This window comes from Chiloscyllium plagiosum, unplaced genomic scaffold, assembly GCF_037043375.1.
Source record: "Chiloscyllium plagiosum isolate Xiang-an unplaced genomic scaffold, Cpla_swu_hap1 HiC_scaffold_1, whole genome shotgun sequence".
NCBI lineage: Eukaryota > Metazoa > Chordata > Chondrichthyes > Orectolobiformes > Hemiscylliidae > Chiloscyllium > Chiloscyllium plagiosum.
This window is the reverse complement of record NW_028270139.1, coordinates 127,233,991-127,253,157: the sequence shown is the minus strand read 5'-3', so window position 1 is coordinate 127,253,157 and position 19,167 is coordinate 127,233,991. Positions and strand designations below refer to the sequence as shown.

At 42.4% G+C, this 19,167-nt stretch overlaps 1 protein-coding gene across 2 annotated transcripts in view; it reads right to left on the bottom strand.

Moving 5' to 3' along the window:
* The window catches only part of LOC122539259 (coiled-coil domain-containing protein 68-like), a 70,587-nt gene that overhangs the window by 40,247 nt on the left and 11,173 nt on the right, over positions 1-19,167 (bottom strand). For both annotated transcript variants that reach the window (XM_087990579.1, XM_043673984.2), the window contains 2 exons: positions 18,456-18,542; positions 1,212-1,361 (listed from right to left, as the gene is read on the bottom strand). In XM_087990579.1, the coding sequence (XP_087846705.1) occupies positions 1,212-1,361; positions 18,456-18,542 (237 nt within the window). The remainder of the gene's footprint in view (positions 1-1,211; positions 1,362-18,455; positions 18,543-19,167) is intronic.

The following is a 19,167-nucleotide window of genomic DNA, read 5'->3' as shown; positions in this document are numbered from 1 at the left end:
CGCATGAGAATTCCTTCCAAACAAACCTGTTGGACTATAATCTGGTGTTGCATGATTTAACTTTTTCCACCCCAATCCTACATCAGCTCCTCTACAAACTGGGAGCAGACAAGGCTGTTACCAATGCCTGCATATTTAGAAAACAATCTCCAATTACAAGAATGTGAGCAAATATGATATTCGTAATTGGCCTAACATTTTTGTGTCTAGACACAGATTATGGTCACTGTATTCACAAGTATTTTATAATAACATATATTAACATGACAAATGGTCACATAGTACTTTTTCCAAGCTTTCACTTATAAAACTATTATAGTATAATGTATTTAGTTCACACAGTAGACCAGCAGTAAATTAGCTAGGAATAGAAAAATGCAAAACAGAAAAGCAATTACATTAAAAAATGATAACAGCTGAATTGAAGCAGACATGCACTCATGTTGCACAACAAAAATCTTTAAGTAGTAATGAACACTTAAAGTATTCTTTTTTGGTGTTATTTGTTGAGGGGAGAATGGTCCTCATACAATATAAGAAATAGCATGGTATCTTTTACTCTCAAATAAATGGGCATATGAGGCCTCAGTTTAACATTCATAATGCAAGTAAAACAGAAAAGGCTGGAGAAACTCAGCAGGTCTGCCAGCATCTATGGAGAGAAAAACTGACTTAATGTTTTGAGTCCGAATCGAAACCAGTTCTGAAGAAGAGCCATATCAGACCCAAAGCATTAAATCTGACCTCTCTCCACAGGTACTGGCAGACCTGTTGAAGTTTTCCAGCATTTTCTGCTTCAGCCAGTTTTGAGAAGATTTTTAGGTCAGGTTGAGGTTCTGGATATAGGTTTGCTCATTGAGCTAGAAGGTTTATCTTCAGATGTTTCATCACCATACTAGGTAACGTCATCAGTGAGTCTCAGGTGAAGCTTTTTTGGTGCTTCACTGGAGACTCACTGAAGATGTTACCTAGTATGGTGACAAAAAGCCTGAAAATGAACCTTACAGCTCAGCGAGCAAACTCACTCACATCCATTTTCTGCTTTTTTAAATTTCAGATTTCCAGCAAATGCAGTATTTTGCATTTATCCAAAATACAGTATGCAGCACTCCCTCAGTATTGCACTGAACGTCAACTTAAATTTCCAGTCCTGTAGTAATTTTATCTTTCCATTGAAGAATATTTCTGTCATAATCATTAATATTTCATACCTTTGTTAATAGCTCCTTGTTTTCCCACTGAATAGCACGGAGCTGGGCATCCTTTATTTTGATCTGTTCCAGGATCTGACGATATTTAGAACACAGCTCAGCCACACATGGCTCAGCTTCATTAACTCCAGGTGATTCCAACATTGGTCTCTATGAAACAGAAAATCATATTGGAGGAGTGGCATTAATGAAATGCTTCTTTACAAGAATATTACAAAACAAAGCATGATACCAAGCCACAAGGACACATTAGTTCAGGTGATACAAAGCTTGATGTTTGTTTCTAAGGAGTGTCTGACAGGAGGAAAGCAAGGGACAAAGAGGTGGAAGGAGAAAGTTTAAGAGCATTGCTGGGACCTAGACAATGATTCATAGAACATAGAACAGTACAATACAGGAACTGGCGCTTCAGCCCATCATGTCTGTGTTGATCATGATGCCATTGTAAACTAATCCCATCTCCCTGCACAGAGTTGTGGTTCTGTTTACCGAGCTGGGAATTTGTGTTGCAGACGTTTCGTCCCCTGTCTAGGTGACATCCTCAGTGCTTGGGAGCCTCCTGTGAAGCGCTTCTGTGATCTTTCCTCCGGCATTTATAGTGGTTTGTCTCTGCCGCTTCCAGTTGTCAGTTCCAGCTGTCCGTTGCAGTGGTCGGTATATTGGACCCAGGTTGATGTGCTTATTGATTGAATCTGTGAATGAGTGCCATGGCTCTAGGAATTCCCTGGCTGTTCTCTGTTTGGCTTATCCTATAATAGTAGTGTTGTCCCAGTCGAACTCATGTTGCTTGTCATCTGCATGTGCGGCTACTAAGGATAGCTGGTCATGTCGTTTCATGGCTAGTTGGTGTTCATGGATGCGGATCATTAGCTGTCTTCCTGTTTGTCCTATGTAGTGTTTTGTGCTGTCCTTGCATGGGATTTTGTACACTACATTGGTTTTGCTCATGTTGTCCTATGTAGTGTTTTGCGCAGTCCTTGCATGGGATTGCATAGCCACGAAACAACACGACCAGCTATCCTTAGTAGCCACACACGCAGATGACAAGCAACATGAGTTCGACTGGGACAACACTACTATTATAGGACAAGCCAAACAGAGAACAGCCAGGGAATTCCTAGAGCCATGGCACTCATCCACAGATTCAATCAATAAGCACATCGACCTGAACCCAATATACTGACCACTGCAATGGACAGCTGGAACTGACAACCAGAAGCGGCAGAGACTATAAATGCCGGAGGAAAGATCACAGAAGCTCTTCACAGGAGGCTCCCAAGCACTGAGGATGTTACCTAGAGAGGGGACGAAACGTCTGCAACACAAATTCCGAGCCACAAATCTTCTCACAAACCCTGCACATAGTCTGTAATGCTCTGTTATGTGTCTGTCTAGATGGCACTGCATCCATCTGTTTCTATCACCTCCCCTGGCAGCCTGGTCTGGGAACCTACCATATTGTGTATAAAAAAACTTATCTTGCACATCTCCTTTAAATTTTCCCCCTCTCACCTTAAACCTATGCTCTCTCGTACAATTAACAAGGGAAAATGTTTCCATCCAGCCATCCTATCCATGCCACTCATAATTTGTTATGTTTCGATCAGGTCACCCCTTAGCCTCCAACACTCCAGCAAAAACAACCACGTTTGTCCAACCTCTCCTTATAAGCTAATACACGCCAATCCAGGTAACATCCTGGTAAACCTCTTTTGCACCCTCTCCAAATCTTCCACATCCTTAATACAGTGCAGTGGCCAGAACTGCACATAATACTTCAAATGTGGCCTAACTACGTTTGATACAACTGCAAGATGATTTGCTAATTTTCACACTTGATGCCCCACCCAGTGAAGGCAAGCATGCCGTACTCCTTCTTTATCACATTATCCACTTGTTATGCCACTTTCAGGATGTGGTGGACCTCCATCCCAAGATCCCTCTGTATACCAATTCTCCTAAGGGTCCTGCCATTTACTGTATATGTTCCTCTTGCATTTTACATCCGAAAATACATCACCTCAAATTTGTCCAGATTAAACTCCATCTGCCATTTCTTTGTCCAACTTTCCAACTGATCTAATTCTGCTGTATCCTTTGATGACCTTCCTTACTTTCTTTAACTCCACTAGTTTTCATGTTGCCTCCAAATTTACTAATCTGACCACCTATTTTCATCCAAAACATTTATATGCATTACAAACAACAGAGGTCCCAGCACTGATCCCGGCAGAACACCATTCATCAGTGATCTCCCGTCAGAAAAACACTCTTACACAACTACCATCCTTCTTCTGTAACAAAGCCAATTTTTGTATCTAAATTATCAATTCACCAGGGATTCCACATGACTTAATCTTCTGGACCGGCCTACAATGACGCTTTGCCAAATGATTTAGTAAAGTCCATAGACAATATCAACTGTAATAAACTCATCAATCACCATCCTCCCATCTTCAAAAAACACAATCAAAATTGTGAGAAAAGCCTTCCCCCACACAAAGCTATCTTGACTCCCTCAAGTAAGTCTATTCTTTTCCAAACGTGAATAAATCCTGTCCCTAAAAATTTTCTCCGACAATTTCCCTCCCACTGATGTAATGTTCATCAGTTTATAATTCTCTGTTGTCCTTCTTAAACAAAGGAGCAACATTGGCTATTCGCTAGTCTTCTGGGACTTCTCCTGTGGTTAAGGAAGATGCAAAGATTTCTGTCAAGGCCTCAGCATTCTCCTCCCTTGTCTCCCTCAGTATCCCGGGATCGCTCCCATCAGGCTTGGAGGATTAATCTACCTTAATGTTTTTCAAGGCATGGACAAGTTGGACCAACTCCTGCTTCTTAGTATCGACATGACACATGATAGAGCAATTTAAATTGGAGCTGAACAAAAAGTGAGAGTTTGCAGAAATCAGATTTCTCTGAGGAGTATGTAGAAGAGGCAGAAACCTAAGGTCACTGTGGGATTCAAAAACAAGGATGAAATTTTTTAAATTATTTGTTGCTTTACCAGGAGCTAATGTAGGTCAGTGAGCACAAGAGTGATGGGGAATTGAATTTGCTCTAAGTTAAGGTACGGGCCACAGACTTCTGGATGACCTCAAGTTTACACAGGGTGGACTGCAAAAGACATGCCAGAAGTGAATTGGAATAGTTATGGAGAGGGACAAAGACATTCATGAGAGTTTCAGCAACAGAGGAGCTGAAACTGGGTTAAAGTTGGACAATGTTACAGAAGTGGAAATAGGTGATTTTAGTAATGGCATGAATATTACATCAGAAACCCATTTCAAACTCAAATGTGACACCAATATTGCAAACAGACTGAGTTAATCTTGGACAACATAGCGTTATACAACTTGGAAACGACCCTTCGGTCCAACTCGTCCATGCCGACCAGATATCCTAAACTAATCTAGTCCCATTTGCCAGCATTTGGCCCATATCCCTCTGACCCCTTCCTATTCATATACCCATCCAGATGCCTTTTAAATGTTGTAATTGAACCCACCTCCTCTGACAGCGCATTCCATACACACACCATTCTCTGCATGATAAAGTTGCCCCTCAGGTCCCTCCTAAATATTTTCCCTCTCACTTTAAAATTATGCCCTCTAACTTTAGATTCCCCTACCTTGGGAAAAAGACCTTGACCATTCACCCTATCTATGCCCCTCATGATTTTATTAACCTCTATAAGGTTACCCCTCAGCCTCCAACACTCCAAGGAAAACAACCCCAGCCTATTCAACCTCTCCCTATAACTCAAATCCTCTAATCCTTGCAATATCCTTGTAAATCTTGACTTTTATTTATAGTTATAGTTCTATATTGTAAATATATATCATCAAATTGATGCTGTCTTAGAAGTGGTTACTGGTGAGTGTAAATGAATTCTTTGAGATTATTTCTCAATCATCTGCTTAGTGAGGTGGTCATGGGGAATGTTCTCTGACAATCCATATGCAAATGTTATCTGTTTACACAGAAAATGCGAGATACGTAAAGAGAATGCAGGTCTAAATTACCTTATAGAGTAGTGGAATGAAAACCATTTGCATTTGAGAGAAATTTAAATGAACCAGAGCAAAAATAATGTAACGTTTAAGAGCTAACAAATGAAAAATCAAAGATATTTGCACATAGACCATTACTGTTCCATTACTGTTCTTTGTAAATGGGTTAACTGTGGAGTAAGGGGTTACTGTTAGTCAATAATACAACTGATAATGTAATCATAGCATAGGCCAAACGCTCTGTGAGAACTGTCTGAGGTGGAGACTGTGAGAGACACAATACTCTTTTACAATGCAGTAATGTGGACAGTGTTATTAAAGGGGTGGAATTATTTTATCATGCTTATATCCCAAATACTGATGGAGTAGAACAGATAGGTCAACCAACCTGTTCACCATGAAGTGGGCTGAGACAAGGCAAGTCTCAGATTAAGGGCTGACCCAACAATGGTTCAGACCCCTACTCCATAGTCAATACCATCCCAAGGCATTAACTACAGGGATAAAACAGGAATTAGAACAAATAGACTTTGTCAAAGAAGCAGCAGCACACATACTTCAATGCTCTAAGCATTATCCTACAGTATTTTACCAGGCTCAATTACATTGCTCAGATCTGAATTAAAGATATGAATCACGAGTAGATGTATATATTCACATATCATAAGCAATTACATCTACATGGAAAATATATTTGGATTAATTAACTTGTCACATGGAATATGAGAATCCAGCACAGCAATTAACCACCAATTTTACTAAAAAATTCCTGACCACTTAACTTTTTTCTTGAAGGGAGAATTGCATGTTTCTCTAATTTCCACTCTTTTCACTGTTTTAAAGAGATAAGTTCCAGAGATCCAAGATGGTGGTGATCTAGTAGGTTTGCCATGCTGAGCTCTGCATCATACCCAGGCAAGGTGGTGCATTTACCTTCCCTTTTTTAGCTATTATGGCAAAAATCAAAAATCTTACGTTCCCAGAATTGCTGTGTATTAGTTTTGTTAATCAGGGAAGATGACTAGGGGAAAAAGGTCCACGTGGATCACAACAAGCAGGGTACTCCCCTGTAGCAACAGACATGCCTGCAGATGCAGCATCGGCCTATGCGAACACTCTGGTCGACTTGATTAGAGTGGTGCTGGAAAAGCACAGCAGGTCAGGCAGCATCTGAGGAACAGGAGAATTGACGTTTCAGGCAGGAGCCCTTAATCAGAAATCCTGAAACTCCGAGATAAGATTGAATCAGCGATGGAAGAGACCTGGACCAGGCTGGAACCAATCTCGGCCATATTACAAAAACATGAGCAGGAGATCCAGCGTCTCGGGCAGCATGTGGATCAGGTAGAGCTACAGACCGCGGCTTCGGAGACTATAGAACATAGAACATAGAAGAATACAGCGCAGTACAGGCCCTTCGGCCCTCGATGTTGCGCCGATCCAAGCCCACCTAACCTACACTAGCCCATTATCCTCCATATGCCTATCCAATGCCCGCTTAAATGCCCATAATGAGGGAGAGTCCACCACTGCTACTGGCAGGGCATTCCATGAACTCACGACTCGCTGAATAAAGAACCTACCCCTAACATCTGTCCTATACCTACCCCCCCTTAATTTAAAGCTATGCCCCCTTGTAATAGCTGACTCCATACGTGGAAAAAGATTCTCACTGTCGACCCTATCTAAACCCCTAATCATCTTGTACACCTCTATCAAGTCACCCCTAAACCTTCTTTTCTCCAATGAAAACAACCCCAAGTCCCTCAGCCTTTCCTCATACGATCTTCCTACCATACCAGGCAACATCCTGGTAAACCTCCTTTGCACCCGTTCCAGTGCCTCCACATCCTTCCTATAGTATGGCGACCAAAACTGCACACAATACTCCAGATGTGGCCGCACCAGAGTCTTATACAACTGCAACATGACCTCAGGACTCCGGAACTCAATTCCTCTACCAATAAAAGCCATTACACCATATGCCTTCTTCACTGCACTATTTACCTGGGTGGCAACTTTCAAAGATCTGTGTACATGGACACCAAGATCCCTCTGCTCATCCACACTACTAAGTATCCGACCATTAGCCCAGTACCCCATCTTTTTGTTACTCTTACCAAAGTGAATCACCTCACACTTAGCTACATTGAACTCCATTCTGCCCAGTTCTGCAGCTTATCTATATCCCGCTGTAACCTGCCATATCCTTCCTCACTGTCTACAACTCCTCCGACTTTCGTATCATCCGCAAACTTGCTCACCCAACCTTCTAGCCCCTCCTCCAGGTCATTTATAAAAATGACAAACAGCAATGGTCCCAAAACAGATCCTTGCGGAACACCGCTAGTGACGGCACTCCAAGATGAACCTTTGCCATCAACTACTACCCTCTGTCTTCTTCCAGCCAGCCAACTCCTAATCCAAACCTCCAACTCACCCTCAATGCCATACCTCCGTATTTTTTGCAGTAGTCTACCATGGGGAACCTTATCAAACGCCTTACTAAAATCCATATACACCACATCTACTGCTTTCCCCTCGTCCACCTCCTTAGTCACCTTCTCAAAGAATTCAATAAGGTTTGTGAGGCACGACCTGCCCTTCACAAAACCATGCTGACTATGGCAGAATCCTTGGCAGGTCGGGTCCAGGACTTGGACAGGCAGGTACGGGCCTTAGCTGGGCAGGTTGCGATCTTGAAAATCGAGGCCATCGGAAGAACATTAGTCTGACCGGGCTGCTGCAACAGGAGGAAGCAGGCCAGCTAGTCAGCTTTATGGAGCAATGGCTCCTGCAGTTCTTGGGGCTGGAGGTCGAGGCAGGCTGGGTGTGAGTCAAGCGGGCCCACAGGGTCCCGCCCGGTTCTAGTGTGACTCCAGCTCTATAGAGATAAGCAAATGACGTTGGAGGTTTCCAGAGCACTGGGGAAGGATCCACAGGCCCTGATATATATGGGATCAAAAATTATGTTTTTCCAGGACTTTTCTGTGGCTGTGATCCACAAGAGGAAAGCCTTTGATGAGGTAATGAAGAGGCTGAGAGACTTAAATATTCAGAGCTCTGTAAGATATCTTACAGTGTTACATTTCAGCCATGGAGGGTCTGTGTATAAATTTGACTCATCAGGAAAGGCAAAGGACTTCCTGGACACTTGAAAATAGACTGGCTGGTTCGTAAATATGGACAATAGTGTTTTTTTTGTTTTGTCTATGGTTTACTTTGTTTACCTGTGTTTTTTTATCTTTTAATATGTAAGGGACCTTTGTTATCTTCTTTCTCCCCTCCCATTGTCTTTTTTCTATTATTTCTTTTTCTCTATTTTGGTCTGGGATGGGGTGTGGTTTTGGGGGTTTTCTTTCTTCTCAGTACTGACTGAGTCGAAGTACGGGTGGGATGGGTTGAATGCACACTTCTAATTTTCTTGTTATGAGATACATGTATACTTTTACTTTGTTTTGCCTGGGTTTGGGGCATGGCTTCAGCTAGAAGGAGCCATGGAGGGATTAGTGGGTAGTGTGAATGCCCCCTGTGGGCAAGGGGGCAAGTCTCCTTTTATTTGTTTTATGTGTTGGTTCATTGTAGAAGGTTTTAAAAAGTGATGTTTTGGTAGTTTTTGTGGTTATATTCTTAAGTTTATACAAATCTTATACTGCTTTCAATCAGCACGTTATGAGTAGGAATGTCCCCCCTCGGTCATGGGCTGTCTCGGACGGCTATGGCTAATTGTCCGTTTAAGTGGTGCACCTGGAATATTAAGGAGAGTCATTCACCGATTAAGAGAAAGAAGATACTTTGGAGCCTTAGAAATGAAAGGGTTGATGTAGTCATGTTGCAAGAAACACATTTAGGTGATAAGGAACTTTTAAATTTACAGCAGAAAGGGTTCAGCCAGGTGTTTTTCTCATCCTTTAATTCTAAAAGCAGAGGGGTAGCTATACTTATCCAGAAAAATCTCCTATTTCAGCTGTTTGACTAAATTAAGGATGAATATGGGTGGCTTGTGATCCTCAAAGCTTTAATACATGGAGAGGAGTATGGGATTTTGAATGTATATTGCCCATGGCACAACCCCTCAAATGTTTAACGGATGCACTTTCCTGGTTGATGGCCCTTGGAGCACATCATATGATTATAGGGGGAGACGTTAACCTGCTTATGGACCCCAAGGTAGACCTCAGGGGTCTCACGGGCATATCCCCGCAATCCAGACAACTGATGGACCTGTGGAGATGTCTTCACCCTGATAGTAGGGATTTTACCTTCTTCTCTAACCCACACAAGTGCCACACTAGGATTGACACCGGTCTTTTTGGCTTCGGTGCTGTCCTGTAGAATTGGGAACATAGCCATTTCTGACCATGCGGCAGTGTATCTGGAGGTTAAGGCCAGAGGCAATGGGACAGTCTTGTGGCATTGGCGCACAGATCCTTTCCTCCTAAAGGACAGTAAGTTTACTGACTATTTTTTGAGGGAATTTAAAATTTTTTTTGGATATTAATTCAAGTACGGCCAGTAACCCGTCGGTGTTCTAGAAGACTGCCAAGGGGTTTGATTATTTCTTACTCGGCGACCTGGAAGCATCAGAGGGGAGAGCACCAGTGTATGCTTGAGACCCAGTTGAAGGCAGCCGAGACAGCATACTTTGGCAGGCCGTCTGTGACCAAATTACAGTGGATTACAGCCCTCAGGGCTGCTCTGAACTCCGCGCCCACCCAAACAGCAAAGAGGGAGATCTCCTTTGTGAAACAGAAGTTATTTGAGTATGGTGATAAGCGGGGGCATATCTGGCCAGGAGGAAGTGTGCCCCAAATCTATCACATCCATTAGAGAGTGTGTTGATACTCTCACTTGCGATTCCAAAAAGATTAATGTGGCATTTAGGTGATTCTATTCTGAGTTGTACCGGTCAGAGGGCTGTGCCAACAGGTTAGGAAGACGGAGTCCTTTTTTAAGACCTTGGACCTCCCAGGTGTAATTTGGGAAAAGGCGTCCATTTGGAATGTCCCTCTGACAATCCAAGAGATACAGGAGGCGGTGAGGAAGCTCCAGAGCAGTAAAGCGCCTGGCCAGATAGATTCCAGAGTGAGTTTCATAAGCCAACATGTTGGCTGGGCCAATGTTGGACATGTACAATTATTTGTACAATCAGTACTCCTCCCATCCTCTCTGATAAAAGATAATATCTCCCTTTTCTCAAAAGAAGGAAAGCCCCAGAGGATTGTGCTTCATATCGCTATTAAACATGGATTTCAAAATGTTGTCGAAAATACTGGCATTAAGGTTGGAGAAAGTATTGCCCTCCATTGTAAAGGAGGACCAGCCAGGTTTTATTAAGGGTTGCAGGTCATAGAGTCATAGAGTCAGCTAACAACATTAAAGAGAGCTGAACATGGTCCAGGTGTGCCAGCAGAGGTCAATTCTGGGCTTGGTGTGTTTGACCGGGTGGAATGGCCATACCTCTTTTATGTCCTGGAATGGGTTTGGTCTTGTGGTGGGGGAGGGTGGGGAGGGGAGGGAGGTGGGGTGGGGGTGGGGGGTCTTCGTCAGGCAGTATTACATAGCGACCCTAAGGCAGTGGTTCTCACTAATGGCGTAAAGTCTGACAATTTTAGTATTGGTTTCGGCAGCCGACAAGGGTGCCCCTTCCACCGCTGCTGTTTACATTAGTGATTGAGCCATTGGCAGAGGCTATCCAGAGGAATGCCAATATAGTTGCTCTGGAGGTGGGATTGGGGTGCATAAAATCATCCTTTATGCAGATAACGCTCTTATTTTCCTAACTAACCCGACACCATCTGTGCCCCATTTACTGCAAATGATTAGTATATTTGGTTCTTTCTCAGGATATAAAATCAATTTTATGAAGTCGGAGACCAGGCCTGTGGGGGGGGTCTTGTCAGAGTACCCGATCTTGGGGATGGAATCCGATTCCCTTTTGGGTGGTCACAGGGAGGTTTCCTGTATTTAGGCATTTTTATTGCTCCGGCCTTTGATCCATTATACAAAGCTGATTTTGTGCAGTTGCTAGAGAAGATAAGACAGGACCTCCAGTGTTGGGACGCTCTTCAGATATCCTGGTTGGGTAGAATAGTTCTGGTTACAATGAAGTTCTTCCTCGTTTATTATATCCCATTCGAATGTTCCCTTTGATGCTACCTAGGCGAGCGCTACGTAGGCTTAACAGTTGGTTTGGGTCTTTTATGTGGCATCACAGTTAACCTCTGATTAAGGTTGGCAAATTGCAGCTCCCGCAGGGGATGGGGGTGTTTTAAGAAATATCAATTAAGTTCCCTATTATCTTATGTGACTGATTGGGTTGTCAGGACCCAAGGTCAATTTGGCTGGACGTCAAGGCTTCCCAGGCAGAATGCCTCCTCATTAATTTGCTGTTGATGGACAAGATGAGGACTGTCATGGAGCGTTTCAGAAATCTGTCCTTAAACGGTTAAAGCGCGGCGAATAATGCGACAAAACATGGGCAATTTAGATAAAACCTTTTTTACTCCCAAACTAGGAATGCCAGGATTTTGGTAGGGATCGATGGATTCTGGCTTTAGAGGAGTGTCCTGTTTAGGAGACTTATTTCAGGGGGAGGTCATGATGTCTTTTGATCAGCTGAGCCAGAAATATGAACTATCTAGTAGGTATTTCTTTCATTATTTTCATGCTTAGGGACGTTATACAGAAAAAGACTACATTATTGATAATCTTTTGAAGTCTGATGTGGAGAGGAGAGTACTTCGGTCCACAGGTACTCTCTTGTCCAGTACCCTCTGCCATTTATTAGGAGGTAGTGTCACAAAGGACATTGAGCAACTGTGCGGGATCTGGACTCAGGAATTGGGGGTGGAGATCTTGTCAGAGGCATAAGAGGATATAAGGGAGAACATAAGGAAAATGTTAATTTGTAATAGGATGCAGGCTGTGCAACTGAAGGTTCTCTACAGGGCTTTTTTGGCAGCGGAGCGGCTTGCGAAATTTAAGAAAGGAGCATCTCCAATGTGTCCCAAATGTAAAACAGATATTGGTGCTCTTACTCATTGCTTGTGGTCATGCCACAGCTTTGTAGGTATTGGGCGCTATAGCGAGTGTTTTGAAAGGGGTCCTGGGAACCGAGGTCAAGGTAGTCCCTCCTCTTGGGTCTGCCGAATCTGCCCTCTTTAGATGTGCATGGGAAGAAACTGTTTAATATTCTTTCATGTTCTGCAAGGAAGAACATTCTGATGAGCTGGATATCAGAGAATCCCCCAGGACTTTCAGGGTGGCGTAGGTTAGTTATGGAGCATATCCCCCAGACTTCCTTACAAGTGTGGTGCACCAAAAATGGAACATTTTTATAAATGTGGTGGCCCTTTTTGAACTATATAGATGCAGACTTGTCGGCTATGTTGATTAGGGCCTTTGTGTAGTCACGAGGGCTGTGTCCGGCAGGCAGAGGGCCCCTGAGAGGAAGAATCCCAAATAAATACAGGCATGTCAACTGATGCTCCCAGTGATGGTGGGGTTGTGCTGAGTGTTGTAATTTAAATGAATTTAATTTACCTTGGTTCAATCCAATTTAATTTAGTTTATTTTATTTAACTATATATTGAATTGTAGCATGGGTAGTTTTTAAAATTTTTTTTTCTTTTAAACTGTTTTAGAGTAGTTTGTTTACTGTTATTGTTGTTGCATTTTAAGATTGTTATACTATTTTGTAGTAATTTTATAATTTGTAAAAAATTCAAAACCTTTCTTCAATAAAAATATTTTTTAACAAAAGAGTTAGTTTCCTCTGCTAAAGAGAATTTCAAGCGAATGTGGAAAGTGCTCCTATAATGGTTGTGTCAGGGCCTTCCCATTCCTGTCAGAACTATTGAATGCATTTTGTAACTAACTGAGCAACTTCTAACAAAATATTATTGGAATCATACTGCAATAGCATAAAGAAACTGTGCAAGATAATAACTAATTGTCTTATGTGTGGTGGGACGCTACAAACGAAAACTGTATTATTCAGGGTAAAGCTTTCATCAGGTGATATTGCTGAGTGAGTCATGTTTTCACAATGTCACAGCCTGCAATGTGTACAACAGCCCTTTGTCAACCCGAAGTTTTAATGTTATAATTCAACCAGTGACATTGTAGTTCCAACAAAAATGCAAACATTCCGTTAGTATAGGGCATCCCAAAATGTGTTACATCTACTCAGTACTTTGAGTCATAGAGTGATACAGACTCTTTGATCGAACCAGACCATGCCGAACATAATCCCAAAGTAAACTAGTCCCATCTGCCTGCGCTTGGCCCATATCCATCCAAATGTTTCTTATTCATGTACTTATCTAAATGTCTTTTACATGTTGTAACTACCTGCATCTACCACTCCATCTGGAAGTTCATTCCAAACATGAACAACTCTGTGTAAAAAAACTGTCCCTCATGTCTTTTTAAAATATTTCACCTCTCACCTTCAAAATATGCCCGTAATTTTGAAATCCCCTATCCTAGGGAAAAGACACTTGTCTATACTGTTATGGACTAGGCTAGACCTCCTCAAAACATATCAAGACAGTAGGCTGGACCCTAACTTTGCGAGTTGTTTTAAGCAGGTGTTGAGTGGATAGGCCAGGAGAGATGCAGCTGGCCCAACCACTTAGTTTTAAACCAAACAGAATTTATTTGCAAGATTACAAAATGAAACACAAAACAGAATACAGAATAACTTAACCTAACCGAAAACTCAACAGATTATCCCAACTTAATGATGCTGTTCCAAGTACTTGCAACAATTCCACATTAACACCCCTTTACAAAAAAAAAACGAAAGATCCATCAAAGATTTTCACAGGAGAGATGTCAGAGAGAGGGAGAATAATCATGGAACTGCTTCTATGGGTCCAGAGAGAGGGAGGATTAGCATGGACCTTGTTTCTTTGGGTCCAGCAGCTTCATAACTGATTGCCTGCTAAAACCAAACCACCAAACCAGAGAAAAGCTGAGCTAGGAGAACTGGCCACTACCCTTTCAATGTACAAGTGTTTTTTTTAAACTTGAAAGCCTGTTTCCTGAGGCAGGATCTGTTAGCTATAATCAAACGGGCCCTAAAACCCTTCGCGAGTCTCTGTGTTTACGACCTCTGTGAGAAAAAAAAAATACAAGGACAACATAACCTTGTTAAAGGAACAACATCATCACAATGCCCCTCATTATTTCATAAATCTCATTAAGGTCACCTCTCAACCTCCTACGCTCCAGTGAAAAATGTCCCAGTCTATCCAGCCTCGACTTATAGCTCAAGCCTCTTCTGAACCCTCTTCGGCTTAATAGTATCCTTCCTATAACAGGGTGACCAGAAATTGACACAGTACTCCAGAAGAAGCCTCACCAATGTCCTGTACAACCTCAACTTAAAATCTCAATTCTATATTCAAACTCTGAGCTAAGGAAGCAAGCATGCTAAGCCCTATCTATATGTGACGCAAACTTCAAAGAATTATGTACTTGAACCCTTTTGAAGTGTAGTTACAGTCATGTCCAATAAATAGCAATAAGATAATAACTGGGTAATCTTTATTTGTAATATTGCTTGAGAGATCATATCTGTGGTCATCTAAATATTTGCGCCATGGGATCATTTGCCTCTATCTGAGAAGGCTTTGTCCCATCTAAAGATGAAGTACTGAGCAAAATCCTCCAGATTCCAAACCGACTTCCCATCCCATTGATGATACAACAATTATTATGCATCAGTTGTATTTGATTGATTGGGAGCACTTTGAGAGATTCTTATGTTACAAAAGGCTAAGTGGACGTTCTTCCTTTCATTCTTTGAACTAATTTGGTGTTGGGATAATGTAGATTATTCTACTCAACCAAAGTATACACAGTTTTTCATCACAGTGATGAGGCTCAATGACATTAGTTAATCCTTTTTTCGTCCTAACCCAGCTTCAATATTATCAAAGTGAGGCACAACAGAGTAGATGTGGACAATGATAACCTGCATGGTGCCACCCTGACTGAAAGTTCTCAACTCTAGTGGTCCAACTATGGAACTTCAGAGACTATCTCCCTCTGTTTAAAATACATTAGCAGTTGGAGTATTTCAGTGAAGGGTGAAAATCAGTGGAGAATTATTAGCCAGGGTTTCTACCTCTGTTGCCATTATCAATTCATTCATGGGATATGGGCATCACTGGCTAGGTCAGCATTTATTGCCTATCCCTAATTACCCAGGGGGCAGTTAAGTGTCAGCCACATTGCTGTGGGTCTGGACTCATGTGTAACCATTCAATAAGACCATGACCAATCACTTTGAGGGACTCAGCTCCACTTACCTGCCTGTTTACCTTAACCCTTAATTCCTTTACTATTCAAAAATGTATCTATCTGTGCCTTTAAAACATTCACCAAGGTAGCCTCAACTGCCTCATTGGGCAGGGAATTCCACAGATTCACAATCCTTTGGGAGAAGAAGGTCCTACTCAACTCAGTCCTAAATCTGGTGTCCCTTGTTTTAAGGCTGTATCCCCTAGTTCTAGTTCTACCTGCCATTGAATACAACCTGCCCGTTTCTATCTTATCTATACCATTTATAACTCTATGTTTCTGCAAGCAAGAGTGAAGAGGTCCCAGAGATTGAGAGACCAGTGGGTGACCTGTGAGGAACTTGGGAGTGACAGCAGTGAGGTTAAAAGGAGCACTGAGTGGAGAGATGTCCCAGATGCAGACAGATCAGTAATAGAGCTGTTTATAAAAAAATCAAAGTGAGATCTCCCAGGAGCTGCAGTTTAAGGAAGTCCATGCAGAGAGGGAATGGAGACCAATAGAGAGAAGAAGGGGAACAGCTAGAGGTTATGATCCATGTTGTGACTGATGACATTGGAAGAAAGAGAAATCAGATCCTGCAAGCAGACTTTAGGAAGTCAGGAAGAGTATTGAAAAGCAGAACTTCAGATGAGGTAATGTCTGCATTACTCCCGATGTGATGCAACATTGAGTATAACAATAGAAAGATAGAGCAGATGAATGTGTGGCTGGAGCATTGAGGGCTTTAAATTCCTCAGGCATTTGGGATCATTTCTGGGGAAGGTGAGTCCTGTATGAATCGGATGGGTTACTTTTTAACAGGAACAGGGCCAACATCTTTGTGGGGAGTTTACTGTTGATGTTGGGGCAAGATTAAACTAGATTGCCTGAAAGACAAAGCTACTAACAGTTCTGATGAAGGGTCACCAGACACAAAATGTTAACTCTGCTTTCTTCTCGCAGACCTGCTGAGTGTCTAGCAATTTCTGTTTTTGTGTTAGATCTTCAGCATTTGCAGTTTTGTTCGTTTTGCTTTAGTGAATTCTTATTTAGTATACTATCAAGACAATGGATTATACTATGAATGGTAGAACCCTAGAAAATGCTGAAGATCAAAAAGATCTTGGTGAGCACACCACAGATTTCAGAAGGTAACAATGCTAGCAGAAAAAGTGGTTGAGAAGGCATATGGGGTATTTTTCATTTATTTTCTGAGATATAGAACACAAAAGCAAGGAAATCATGCTGGGACTGTATAAAATGTTGGTTAGGCCACAATTGGATACTTCATACAGTTCTGGTCGTCCTATTATAGGAAGGAAATGATTGCATTAGAGTGGGTGAGGAAGTGAATTATCAAGATACTGACCTTGGAGGATCTGAGCTGTGAGAAAAGATTTTCCATTAGTAGAGGGGTCAATAACCAAATGGCAGAGAAGAGGAAGAAAGCCATGTGGAGAGTTGAGGACAAATGTTTTCACTCAGAGGGTGGTGGAGCTCTGGAACTCACTACCTGAAAGGGTCATTCTGTCAGAAACTCTTGTAACATTTTAGCAACATTTAGATATTCACTTGTGTTGAAAATGTGTTGCTGGAAAAGCGCAGCAGGTCAGGCAGCATCCAAGGAGCAGGAGAATCGACGTTTCGGGCATGAGCCCTTCTTCAGGAATGAGGAAAGTGTGTCCAGCAGGCTAAGATAAAAGGTAGGGGGGAGGGACTTGGGGGAGGGGCATTGGAAATGCGATAGGTGGAAGGAGGTCAAGGTGAGGGTGATAGGCCGGAGTGGGGGTGGGGACGGAGAGGTCAGGAAGAAGATTGCAGGTTAGGAAGGCGGTGCTGAGTTCGAGGGATTTGACTGAGACAAGGTGGGGGGAGGGGAAATGAGGAAACTGGAGAAATCTGAGTTCATCCCTTGTGGTTGGAGGGTTCCTAGGCGGAAGATGAGGCACTCTTCCTCCAGCCGTCGTGTTGCTATGGTCTGGCGATGGAGGAGGATGCATGTCCTTGGTGGAGTGGGAGGGGGAGTTGAAGTGTTGAGCCACGGGGAGGTTGGGTTGGTTGGTGCAGGTGTCCCAGAGGTGTTCTCTGAAACGTTCCGCAAGTAGGAGGCCTGTCTCCCCAATATAGAGGAGGCCACATCGGGTGCAGCGGATGCAGTAAATGATGTGTGTGGAGGTGCAGGTGAATTTGTGGCGGATATGGAAGGATCCCTTGGGGCCTTGGAGGGAAGTAAGGGGGGAGGTGTGGGCGCAAGTTTTGCATTTCTTGCGGTTGCAGGGGAAGGTGCTGGGAGTGGAGCCACTTGTGTTGCCATAGTCTCCAGGGCTATGGGTTAAGAGCTAGAAAATTGGATTAGTGCAATGAGATCATTATTGACTGACATGGACACAATGGGCTGAATGGCTTCCTTCTGTGAGACAACTTATGAAAGTCCATTCAAATAAGTAAATAAATGCCAGAAAGGGATCAGTTATCACAATTTCTACCTTCACTGCATTGAGTATGATGGATGCTGCTTTGACTAGTGTTTTACTGGCACTCACTATTTACTAGGTCTGAGGGAAGGGGGTTTGGCTGTATAAAAAGGAGGCATGCTCCTCCGGCTGCAGAGTTTGAATTTCACGGCTGCACACCAGGGTGACATTGGTGACACCCTGGTGTGACACCTAAGTGGCGCATATCTATTCTTATAGCAACTGTCTTCCCCAAAATGGTGAAATATTCCCTGGCATGAGTGGAATCACTCTGGGAGTGAATTTGTGAATTGTTTTTGGTCAGGTGAGTGCAAGGTCAGTCTCACCAATCTAATGTCAGCTATTTTAGCAAAACATGGAATCCTGATTCTAATAACACACCGCTAATGTTGACAGTGCATACTCTTGAGATTCTCACAAAGTATTAGTAAAATCAGCAAATATAAAGAAAATACAAAGAGTACCTTCAACTCTTGAACTTGTTGATTGTCAGCCACTTCACCTTCATTTCCAAATAGCTGTTGTCGCATATTCTGTAATGTAATTCGCATCTAAATAGAAAGGGAGAAAGATAAAAGTCTGGATAACTGAACACCCCTGACTCATCCTGCTCACAGACTGAGTTCCTGATTTCTCTGAGAGCCTTTGTCTTGACCAAATCCAAGGCTTTCCCTTAATCAATATTTTAATTAAAACGAACAACCTTCTTGTGTGAAGTGTCATTTTCTAATGTAAGAGTACTGTACTATGCTTGGAATAGTACATTATTTTGCAGTTATTTTTAATTTAGTTATTTGTAAACACAGCAAGATCTGGACAATATCTATGTTTGCGTTGAGAAGTAGTAGGTTACACTTGCACCACACATACTGTCGTGGAGTCATAGAGATGGACAACACAGAAATAGACCTATCGGTCCAACTTGCCCATGCTGACCAAATATCCTAAATTAATCTAGTGTCATTTGCTAGCATTTGGCCCATTTCCCTCTAAAAACTTCCTATTTTTACACCCATCCTGATGTCTTTTACCTGTAAATGTTGTAATTGTACCAGCCTCCACCACTTCCTCCAGCAGCTCATTTCATACACACACCAACCTGTATGAAAACATTGCCCCTTAGGTCCCTTTTAAATCTTTCACCTCTCATCTTAAACCTATGGCTTCTAGTTTTGG